The sequence below is a fragment of the Danio rerio genome, chromosome 18 (genome assembly GCF_049306965.1).
Source record: "Danio rerio strain Tuebingen ecotype United States chromosome 18, GRCz12tu, whole genome shotgun sequence".
NCBI lineage: Eukaryota > Metazoa > Chordata > Actinopteri > Cypriniformes > Danionidae > Danio > Danio rerio.
This window is the reverse complement of record NC_133193.1, coordinates 23867066-23880000: the sequence shown is the minus strand read 5'-3', so window position 1 is coordinate 23880000 and position 12935 is coordinate 23867066. Positions and strand designations below refer to the sequence as shown.

The following is a 12935-nucleotide window of genomic DNA, read 5'->3' as shown; positions in this document are numbered from 1 at the left end:
CCCATTCGAGATTATCTGTCCCTGATTAGCATAAACAGCCCTGAGTGAGAAGCAGCCATCCATCATTAGTTTTTGCACTGTACATGCTGAAGAAAGTCAGAGACTAAGGGGCAGCATTATAAATGTGGAGTTTTAAAATGCACAAATGAATACTGTAGTTTCCACAGGCTACTTTCGTCTGAGGCACCTTCTTTTAACATGTTCACTTTTTTTACAGAAATAACTTTAGTCTTGTTTTTGAAGCTGCTGCTGTGCTAAAGCATAGACATTTGTAGATTCACCCTAGTTTAAAAGGAGCATAATCTCATTTAAATTTAAAGTGTCAGTCACCAAAACAACACAATTTGATTCAAGACCTAAAAGGGGCCGTTTCAAAGAATTATAAAAAATTATTTGTTGGGTATTTTGAGAGGAAACTTCACAAACACACTCTAGAGACTTCAGAGATTTACTTTACATCTTGCAAAAAGGGGCATAATAATTCCACTTTAACCAACAGGGAAAAAATATTAGAAAAAATATTACAGGGTTTCTGCAGGTTTTCGTCAAGTCAAATTTAAGACTTTTTAAGACACTTTTAAGACCATTAAGAAAGAAATTTTAGACTTATACAGGGCTACACTAATAATTATTATTTCTAATTGCCAGGTTGGGCTAATGAATTATTGTTTGCAAAAAAAAAATTTAATTCAAATGTAATTATTTCTTAGCGACATACTTTAACGTGTCAAAACAAGAAATCTTTAGTTGTATAAATTATTTTCAACATAATATTTTTTTAAATGCAAGTTTAACACTGTTAAAAGTATATTTATTGTGGAGGCAATACAAAATTTTTGTATGAATGAAAGATAACACAAAGGGATACATTGCTTTGTTATTTATTAAATTTAAGACATTTAAGACTTTTTAAGACCCTGCGAACACCCTGTATTAGAAAATGTATTAAAATATTCTAAAAAATATTTATAAAAAAAAATAATTATATATATATATATATATATATATATATATATATATATATATATATATATATATATATATATATATTTGAAAATTAACTGACTAAATTTATTAAATGCTGTAGAAAAATTGTCTATTGTAAACTCATATTATTATTAGAATTTAATTAAACCTTTTTGTGTTGGATACCGTATTTAGTATTGCTTTTTATACAAATCTCTCACAAATGTCCATCTAAGCTGCATACTAAATTTGAATATGAAACTGCTGTGTTACATAGAAAACATGGTACAATTTAATGGTATTAAATAAATATATCCATAACTCAAAATAGCCATTCGTGTTAAGTAAAAACCTACAATTTTGTTTTAATCATTGTCACTTTAGTTTAATAGCTGATTAAATGTATTGATTTATCTCATAAATCAATTTAAACATCAACATGTAAATGCTACCTTGATACTTCAAATTGTACAAGAGATATGTGCATTTATTTTCTGAGCTTATCTGATTTATCATTTTGCCTTAAGGATGAGCTTAACACACACACACACACACACCAAAAAAATATCACAGACACCTGACGAAAGAAGAAACCGAGCCATATCAAAAGATGGGCTCATCATAAGGATTAAAACATGCACTTTTGAGGTTAAGCAATCACCCATAAAGCCCTCGAAATTGCTTAGAAATGCACTAACAATCACTCATGACACCTTTTAAAGTGGTTAAGCAGCCCACATTTCTTCAAATGATGAAATTCTGCAACTACAGGATTTTCATTGTTGTAAAATGGTATAAAAGATCTTACAGATTATTACCATTTTGAAAAGGGGAAGAATTCATGCTTGATTCACTACAGTGATTCAGATATACGTGACTTAAACCCTGCTGATCCCTTTCCTATGGTATTTCAAGGGAAAGAAGAAAAGAAAAGAGCGTTATGGGTCATAAAGGGGGGCTTGAACTCCCAGAACAGGGATGGGGAAGAGGAAAGCCAACCCTAAGGGAGATGGTGGAACCATTAATTACTAGGTCAAAGTAATTAACAGCAAGACACGGTTCGTTTAAAAAGAAAGTGTCCATACCCAATGACACGATTTATTCCTGTCAGACAATGAAACAGTATTAAAATGACGATGGGGTAATTACCATATCAACTCTTAGCAAAATAATTTCTCAAGACAGTACCAAGTGTACATAAAAAAACAACAACCAGGACATTTCATTTACAACTGAATATAAGACCAATGTCCCTAAATGCCTGTATATGATAGGGTTGTCTAGATACTTGAACATTGTAGCGTTTCAAAGCCATGATTCATCGCTTGTATGTCAGCTTATAGACAAACCAGCTGATCGACACGACTTTGAAACACTTCAGTGTCTCTGTATCTGTTTACACTCAGTAAACAGCTGTGAGTTTGGAAAAACTAATGACCTTCATGGCCAATCACAGTGCCCAAATGTCAGTACTGATTGGTACCAAATTCCAGTATCATGACAACCCAAGTATATAGTCAGCATCAGTTTAAGATCCAAAATGGATGCTAACATTTAAAAAAAATCCTCACTTTCAAAACAAAATCATTTGATCTGAGTCAAGAACATTTTTATTTAGATCTTGATGTCTTCATTCCCTTAAAGGGATCATTTATCCAACAACAAACATTTCCTAATTTACTTACACTCAAATGGCTCCATACTATTATAAATATCTTTCTTCTGTTGAACACCAAACAAAATATTCTAAAGAATGAAAAGAATGTCAAACATGCCATTGCCATTCATAGTAGGAACAACAACACAATGGAGGTCAATGGCTGTTTTTTCCCCAACATTCTTCAGTATGTCTTCCTTTGTGCTCAACAGAAGCAAGGTGAGATTGGAAGAATGAATGATGAGTAAACGTTAACAGAATAAGCAATTTTAGGTGAACTATCACTTTAAATGTCAACTATAAGATGTATTTCAGTGGATTCTAAAATGTTTTGGAGACATTTGTTGAAGAACACACACACCTTGAGCCGACTTTGCTATTAAAGAAGTCATGATAGATGTGGAGATGCAATTTTAGACAAAGGAAGAGTAGAATCCGAAAAAAGAAGCTAGTCTATAAACAAAATGTACATGTGAATATGAATTCAGACAGATTTCAGAGGACTAAGGAGCTAAGAAAAAATACTGAAAAGCATGAGTGTATGCAGTGTGATTCTGTGACAGTCTGTGTTTTGATCAGTGAGTGTATCTGCTCTCTCCTCTTGTCACCGTTTCATATTGTTCAGACGCACAGTTTTCTCCAGCTCAAACTGGCGCTGGTCCACTCGCTCGAGGAAGTTTTTTCGCTCCACGTACCTGCAGACACATATAGAAGAGACAGTGAGAATGCTGAGATAATGGAGGAAAAAATAAAGAGAATTCAAACATCGCCTTGACTAGAATGACAAGACACAAACACTGAGTCTTGCTCTGTTTCTCGTGTCTGTGTGCGTTCAATAGCTGCTTACATTGGAAACCATTTCTTTTTTGCAACTGTTATTCCTCACTCAACTGTTATTCCTTTCCCCATTGTGTTTTGGAATGAAGTCTAACGGAGCCGAGCGAGGACAGTGGGGTGTTGGTAAATGTCAGCTTTTTTAAGCCACTCAGGTGGTAAAGTGATTTTGCACATGTTTTTGTTTCTTTTTTTTAGGCTTGCTAGCTTCCCGGTGATATTACCTGTCATAAGAGGTTTGCTCTTGTGAAGCACTACAAAAACTCTCACCCTCATGTTGAAACAGATCTGCACGACTTTAGTTGTTCTGAAGAACACCAAAGATGTTTTGAAGAGGGATTCTGTTTTTGTGCATACAATAAAAGTAGTGATGAGGTCTAATTTCATTGCATTGATATTATATACACACAGTTCAAGCTGAAATTATTCACCCAGTGAATTATGAATAAATACAGTTGAAGTCAGAATTATTAGCCCCCCTGTTTATTTTTTCCCCTCCATTTTCTGTTTAACGTACAGACACATTTTTAAATTTAATAGTTTTAATAACTCATTTTTAATAACTGATTTATTTGATCTTTGCCATAATGACAATAAATAATATTTTACTAGATATTGTATTTCTATACAGCTTTAAGAGACATTTAAAAGCATAACTAAGGAAACTAGGATAACTAGGCAGGTTAGTGTAATTAAGCAAGTTATTGTATAACGATGCTTGTTCTGTAGACTATATGAAAATAAGTATAGCTTAAACTGGCTAATAATTTTGACCTTAAATTGTTTGTTTTATTTTTTATTAAAAGCTGCTTTTAATCTAGCCGACTTTCTCCAGAAGAGAAAATATTATCAGACATACTGTTAAAATTTCCTTGCTCTGTTTAACATAATGTGGGAAATATTTGAAAAAAATAAAAAATAAATTTAAAGGGGGGCTAATAATTCTGACTTTAACTGTATATGACTGTCTCAGGAATAATTCAACAAATTACAGCTCTTTTAAATTAAAAAGAAAATTATAAAACCATTAATAAAGGCCTAATATTACAAGCGGCTATTTTTGTAAATGGCATCGATATGTTTCTAAAAATATAGGAGCTTGATACATTTTGTCCTCTAGTGTGACACTATGTACAATTTGCAATTCAACAAAAGCATTAAATAGTTGGAGGACCCCATTCAAGATCAAGTTAAGCCTATTAATTGCACCTGTTAAGTTATTGTATTTATATTTTTCCACATCTATAACTTTTTTGGAACCACTAAAAAACTGTTACGTTTTATTGTCCTTTGTTGTCCATTTATTGAAAATGTCCAAGAATTGATCAAGTTAGTGATCCCATATATTTTTTCAAAACATCAGACTTCAAACTACACAAACATACACTACCGGTCAAAAGTTTGGGGACAGTAGGTTTTTTAAATGTTTTAAAATAAGCTTATCCTGCTCACCAAGGCTGTATTTTCTTAATAATACAGTACAAATGGTAAAATTGTGAATTGTTATTGCACTATAAAATGACTTCATAAAATTACCCATAATTTAATTTAATCATTTATTCCAGTGATTTTAAAGATTAAAGTTCAGCTTTATTATTCCAGTCCTCAGAGTCACATTATCCTTCACAAATCACTCTAATATTAATTATTATTATTATTATTATTATTATTATTATTATTAATTGTAATAGTAATAAAAGCAATAATGACTGGAGTAATAATTTCATTCGAAAATACAGTAAGTAGTTATTTAATTTTTTTGTAAATATTTAACCATTTATTTATAAACACATTTAATAAATACCGCCTTTATGAACAGAATAATATTTTTTTTTAAAACATGAAAAAAAAAATCAAATAAAACTGACCGCAAACTAGTGTATTTATTTTTTCTACATATAGTTACATCTGCACCAGGTTCAACACAGCCAGGTAAAGCACAGGCTTTTCCACATTTTACTCCTCTACTGCATTTGTCCTTCTAGAACTTATCAATATTCATAATGTATTTACTATGTTTATAAACATGGCTGCATAATATTGAAAAAGTCTGACAATATTTTGTTTTCTCCAGATTACAAATGGCAATATGAGCACAATTTCACCAGATGGCTTGAACAGATTTATTAAAAATAATGAAATAATTCAGTATTTTAGGAAGATTGGGTGATTTTGTAGGGGACTGCTTCTGCATACAATATAATAAATGACATTTTAATCACAGATAAATATAATGCAATAGAGTTACAAACGGACTACACATTTTTTTCTTCTTTTGGGTTCTCTGAATTTATTCAGAAATTTAATCTAAAACAACATTGCATTATTTTTTGTATACATTTAATTCTTATTTTAAGTCCCCTGAAATTAACTTAATAGTTTTATTTTTTTTTGTCTCATTTAGTTTTTATGATATCTACAGTATAAGCTAGTGTGCCCAAAAACAGTGACAAAATTCGCATTTAGGAGATATTAAACTGATAAACATGTAAAGCTTGTAGTTTGTCACTTCTGCCCAAATGGATCAACGACTTTACACACGTCAAATCACACTACAGTTTCTTATCACACCTTGACCAATCAAATGCTTTCTAGTATCAGACATGCCCCGCCCCCTTCAAGATGTTTCTCATTTGCTTTTCATTTGTTGCACTTGATCTCAACCACTCTCACTGGCAGAGCTGTGATAAAACAAAACACTATTGGTTGTTTAAAAAAAAAAAAAAAAAAAAGGGGAGTAGCTACTCTTTGTCCCACCCTCTCATCGTGTTTCGGTTGAGCTTACGTAAAGCATAGAATAAAAATGCTTATTTCAAAGCACTTCACAGAACCTTCACAGCTACAAATGTCATTGCTTCTAACACAAACATTAAATGTTTCAGTAAACAGTGTTAAAAAACATTACATTTTCACTCTTTTTAGTATAATTTTTTTTTAATTAATCCACAAATCACATGCGTTCCATACTGTGGTTCCTGCTCAATTACTATGATCCCTAATGGAAATCATTCTGCAATAAAAATACTGCAGAACACACATCATGATGTCATGCTGAAACTACATATTGTGTGTTTTTGCATGTGACGACTATTGCATTCCAAAAAACACAACACATTTTTTCATCAGCACAATTCCTTAAATTGTATGATCTAAAAAAATTAATAATCTCTCTGTGAGAATCCAAAAGTCATTAATGCTAGCTAAAAACAATCAAAAGGCAAAATACCTTAAACATCGGCTTTAGGAAACTGCATACATTATATGTTTGAGGTTACAGGTGCATGTCAGCCTCCCTGTTTATTGTCATTACTAGACCTGCCAGTACTCAGGGTAAAAGCAGAAGCTGAGGACAAAGGAAATAAAATGGCTCTTTCAGGCTGACATCATCTGCTCTTGTGGTTTTTCCCTCATAATAGTCTGGGTTCAGGTTCAGGGAGTTGGCTTATGATCAGCAGAGAAGGGCATCTCCTACACAAAGCTTTAAATGAATTGTTCTGGAGAGCAGTGTGTGTAGGAAAACCCTCAGTGCACTCAATACAGACATGTGAGGCTATGGAGCAGAGACTGAGCATTTTATTAGAGATCACATCACGCCTTTGCCAATGATGAAAAGAAGACAGAGGGCAAAAATGATTGCTTGTGTCTTCTTTGAAGTCCTAACAATGGCATCTCTGTGAAGCAAACATAAACACCGACTTATTCAACACAGTGGCATTAAATGGATCCTATTGACCTTATTCTAAAATGCGGAAGTGCGCCTGTGTTCGCGATTGTCTTAGAACTTCCGTTTCAGTCGCTTATGGGAGAAATGACAAGAAATTATAAACGGCAAAAAACGGTCAAACTACTTGCTCTACAAACAAATGTTTGCATGACTATACAGACCAAGTAGAATAATATAACAAGGAAATATCAGTTTGCAACATCAAACAGCGAAACGAGTAGTTTTTAATGTCTAAAAATGAATGGAAGTGAATGAGAGCGGAAGTCTCGTGCCAAAAAGATTCAAATGAAAGTGCCCGCTCGTCTGCGGAGAATAAGGTCAATAAAACATGTTCACTTTGACATCCACCTCTATCCAACTATTTTTATAGTAAATGCTAAAGTAAAACTAATTAACGATTTATCCATGCATATTTTTTGACTTCATAATGTTAAATCCTATATATATGATAACCCAATCATCTAATATTGTACATAATTAGGGCTGTTTACACCTGGTCACTTCATGATTTTATTTTGAATCTGATTGTAAAAAAAGACAGGTATAAATGCCTTCTGAAATGCATTCGAGATGGATATAAATCCGATTTCTCAAACTCCTTCAGGAGGTGGTGTGGGATATATTCCAGATGAAACTAGACAGGTTTTTTAAACTACATGTCAATTTTTATCCTTCCAAAATGTAAAAACTAAACGCGTGAGAGTGTGTTCTATTCTATATGCCATAGTCAGATCCTGCTGATGCAAAATGCCATTAACCATCAAGCTATAAAACTAGTTAAATTAATATCAATGACAGCCTTATATGAGAATATACATATACACAAAGCCTTTACATGCACTTGTAGTATAATCGTTTTTTTTTTTATCTAGCATTTAATTTGTAAAAGGCACAATGTAATGTTTCCAGTAGAGTATTATACACAAATTATTGTAAACCATTTAAAGTTTAAAATTATGTCTTGCCCTTATCTGTATGAAAAATAAAGGTTTCGTTTAGCCTGTAATGACAGCATTTAATGAGTGAAATACAAAGCATATCCTGAATATGAAATCATTTGTAAGAAATATAGCTTATGATTCTGTAAATAACAACAATAATAATAATTAAAGAAAATGTGATATATCTGGCACTTTAGTTAATGTAACTTAGTTTTATTGAATTTATATCCATTTAGCAGAGACACATTATGTGAGAAAATGGAAATGGCATCGTTTTCACAAATCAGATAACTATCTGATCAGAGAAAACACTTGAATGACCAGGTGTAAACAGGCCCTTTGAGCGCAACAACAAAATCCACACAATCAACAACCGTTGATGTAAAACCAAGGTTATTTTGATAAACAAAAACTAGAATTAAGTCAAAAACCTTTAGTCAAAAAAAGATTGGTTAGCTGAAATGAAAGTTAAAAATTAGCAAACTAAAAAACTAAATGAAACAGTCTGAAAATTACTAACTAAAAACTAACCGAATAATAATAATCAGCAAAAAAGAAGTCATTGTTTCAGAATTAATACGCACTTGCTCTGTGGCAAAGCAAATCTGCCCTGCATGTGGCTGTTTAGAGAAATGTAGACCTGACTTTGATATAGCCAAACACATACATTGCTGTATATAATCAAGAGTATGAATATATACAAAAATATCTTTACTCTGATTTTTACTTAAAGTTTAAGTTAAATTTACAAAGTTTTTTGTTATGTATGTTCAAACAATTATTTAAATTTTATCACTAAGAGAGGTGTAGACACTAAAACATAAGACATGAAAACCCTAAACTTTGCTTTGTTCAGCATTAGACACATTCTGTTAACCCTGCTAAAGTAGTATTACTAAAACTGAAATCAAATATATAAAAACTAAATAGAACTGTGTTTACAAAACAAAAACTATTTAAAAACTAACAAAACCATTAAGTGAACAAACTAAATCTAACCTATTTATATCAAATATAAAAACGGTTTCAAAATAAAACACAATTTAAAAATGGACAATATAAAAAAATAAACTTTAGGTGTGGTCACATTGCGATTCATCTGCAAGAGAGTAGGTAAGACTAGGTATTACACCATGCCTCAATCAGCAGAATATTCCAAGTTTTACCGTAATAGTTTGTCATTCTGCTGTTTAGTACACCACAATACAGTATGTATCCTATTGTTTTTGAAATGACTACATGTTTTTGAACAGGTAAATATGGCATTGTAATATATTAGGGGTGTAATGGATCACTGTTGATTTGTGATCAGTGTTTTCTGTCACATATTGTTTAGCCTGCATTAATGCATTCAGTGTAAAGCTGCAGAATTTAACATCAAAAAAATGAAATCTCAATTCAAACCTGCGCAACATAAATAATAAAAGATAATGATTTGCATATGTTTATTAATCCTTCAAAGCCCTGCATTCAAATCTGTGTTTGATCGAGAGATCCAAACAATTTATTAACACAGAAGTACTAGGAGAACTATGTATAGTTCAGATATAAATACTGATGTTTATGGTAAAGATTAAAATAACTGTTTAATGGAACTTGACGCTGGAGAATGTTGTAGCAATTTCATTGTTTAACCAATTGACGACAAACCACCATCAAAATTATGTTTTTAAATAGGTTTTCAAAAATTATCCACCTATAATGAAACATGAAGTGTTATGTGAGAATTGTTGAAACATTAATTAAAATTAAATATATGTTGTAGAAGATGTTAGATTTCGATATTTAGCATTATTAGCACATTAAAGATAGTTTTTTGTATTGAATATTTTCCTTTTTTTCAGCTGGTTCCAGTTCTGTTTGCTAAATCCAATGGTTTTCGCAGTAATATTTTTGTATAGATGCAAAGAAAATGGTCCTATCCGTGACTCAAAAACCGTACTATGATCCAAACTGTGCGATTTGTGATCCGTTACACCACTAATATATCTCTCTCACACACACACACACACACACACACACACACACACACACACACACACACACACACACAAACACAAACACACAAACACACACACACAAACACACACACACACTGCTTTGTACCATCACACAATGGTACAAGCTATTTTAGTTTTATTTTTACCTCGTTAAGTTCCATAAACACTTAGAGAAACATTGTGCTTGCTGTCTGTTGTGTTTGCAATCTGTCATACGGCTGTTCAGTTCCCCCTAAATCCCAACAGTAGGTCAGTCTCCTTAGTATCTCAATCCCAGGATGCTCTGATGCCCAACCAACCCTTTGCCTCTGGAGACTTGAAGCCCTGGGTTTACCAACTGTATGAGCTCTGACAGATCTGGGTGCATTTGTCGTCCTACATTTCGTGATGGAAAAAAGAAAATCTCTGAACATCAGTCTCAGATTCCAAACAGCCCCTACAGTCCTTTGGGCATAGAGTTAGGCTTAGTGGCCTGTGCTCCACGCAATTCTCTGGTCTGTGCATCCTCCACACCCTCCTCCTAAACCACATCCCACTCAGAGTAACAGAAATATGGAAACAGCGGCAGACCATAATTTCGTCTGCTTTATTTTTAAACCCCCAGGCCAGGTTTTTAATTTAGCAACTGTTCCACTCCCTACAACCGTCTGATGGAGAACTAACACAGCTCTCTTCATCCATTTATTATAGAAGAGGAGAATCAGGCCCTTTTAAGAAAGTCAGAGCATCAATGCTGAATGTGCAGCGGGTTTAAAGCAGCAGTTGGCCCAAAAAAAATGTTTATTCTGTCATATTTTAATCACTCGTTTTAAATTTTATTTAGAGCGGTATGATTAATTGTTAAAAGGCTTTAATCTCAATTTAAACAGGCATGAAATCTTTTCTCTAAATGACCACAATTCAACTATTAATTAATTCATTCATTCATTCATTCATTTTCCTTCTGCTAAGTCTCCATTTCAAAGATCTCCACAGCGGAATGAACCGCCAACTATTCCAGCATATGTTTTAAACAGCAGATGCCCTTCCAGCTGCAACCCAGTACTGGGAAATACCCATATAAACTCATTCACACATACTTTACGGACAATTTAGTTTGTTCAGTTCACCTAAAGCGCATGTCTTTGGACTCGAGGAAACCCACACAAACGCAGGGAGAACATGCAAACTCCAAACAGAAATGCCAACTGGCCTAGTCACAACTTGAACCAGCAACCTTCTTGCTGTGAGGTGACAGTGCTAACCACCAAGCCACCATGCTGCCCACAATTCAAATATGTCTATCAAATTATTTGATCACAGTAGATATCTGTAACCGTTTTCACATCCAGAGAAAGCTGTTATACTGTAGACCCATTATACTGTAGACTGTTTTAATGCTCATCAACTTTATTCCTGATCTGCAGTAGTAAGAAAAAATACAAGTATAGTACATTAACATTTGAAAGAAGCTTGAGGTTTTAATACAAAATTATACACTACCTGACAAAAGTCTTGTTGCCTATCCAAGTTTTAGGAGCAACAAATAATAACTTTACTTCTAGTTGATCATTTGGTATCAAAAGTGGTTTATATGAAAGGCAAAAGTTTTAAAGGCACCTTGACCTTCTTTGCTTTTAGGAACTTTGAAGTATGAGAAGGAGTGCTATCCTGCCGAATAATTTGCCCTCTCCAGTGATTTGTAATGTAACAAATGTCTTGATACCTCAGACTGTTGATGTTGCCATCCACTTTGCAGATATCTCGCATGCCCCATACTGAATGTAACCCCAAACCACGATTTTTCCTTCACCAAACTTGGCTGATCTCTTTAAGAATCTTGGGTCCATGTGGGTTCCATTAGGTCTTCTGCGGTATTTGTGATGATTGAGATGCAGTTGCATATCAGGGACTGACAATTCATGGGAGGGCCGCGTAAACATTCAAGTACAACAAAAAGTGGAAACCTGATGTAATTGATGCACTCTGACATTCTTGCCCAGAGTATATGCAGTCAAAGCTCTTTTTTTGTTTTTTATTCTACACATTGAAGTAATTTATTTAAGTAAAAATTTAATATTAGGCATAATAATAATAATAATTATTATTATTTTATACCTAACAACTGTTGCTTTAACAAAAGTTTAACAGATAGTACAAGAACATCAGAAAGCAGATTGGGTAACTTTAGTGACTTTACTGGCATTAGTTTTTCTAAATATCTTCCTTTTTTTGTAAAAACTATGACGTTCAATTCAGCGAGCAGTCAAATTTTACTAATGAACATTTATTTTTTACAAATCTTAATATGCATATGAAAAAAATCTATTAAATGAGGCCATATAAATTGAATATTAGCAAAATTATCATATTTACACTACCATCATACCATTCTATGTAAGCCATGGAAATCTATTAATACAACACAATATAGCTGGTATAAAACTTATTACAATGACCCTTTAATATTTTCAAAAATAGAGCTTTAGTAAAAATAGAGCACTTACGGACATTTATTTTAACATTTAAATGAGCCCCAGAAATAATCTGCATTTGTTGATTGAGACCCTGCTATAGATGAAAGCCACAGATAGGTTTGGAACAACATGAAAGCAAGTAAAATATCCAATGGATGCCCAAATGATGTCACTGTACATCACCATACCCTCTAGACAAAATCCAGGGGCTCATCTTGCCATCTTGTTTTTACACCAAATGTATCTTGGGAGCAGGGTAACATTACACAACTGTGGCACAGCTTTCCCCCAGAGGAATGTAGGATGGGAAACTATGGTGACAGGCTTGGTAGGATGGTTATAATATTCAATATTACT

At 33.1% G+C, this 12935-nt stretch overlaps 2 protein-coding genes and 1 long non-coding RNA gene across 3 annotated transcripts in view; 1 reads left to right on the top strand and 2 right to left on the bottom strand.

The window, feature by feature from the left end:
• The window catches only part of LOC141378823 (uncharacterized), a 50919-nt gene that overhangs the window by 24537 nt on the left and 13447 nt on the right, over positions 1-12935 (top strand). The gene's annotated exons all lie outside the window — the stretch shown is intronic.
• The window catches only part of cfdp1 (craniofacial development protein 1), a 70783-nt gene continuing 60413 nt past the window's right edge, over positions 2566-12935 (bottom strand). The window contains exon 7 of the mRNA NM_001100035.1: positions 2566-3318. Within this exon, the coding sequence (NP_001093505.1) occupies positions 3228-3318 (91 nt within the window). The 3' untranslated portion in view covers positions 2566-3227. The remainder of the gene's footprint in view (positions 3319-12935) is intronic.
• On the bottom strand, positions 5856-9435 carry LOC141378824 (uncharacterized). The gene is made up of 2 exons (XR_012394309.1): positions 7510-9435; positions 5856-7190 (listed from the first exon to the last, which is right to left on the bottom strand). It is a non-coding gene; the product is annotated as an uncharacterized lncRNA (long non-coding RNA).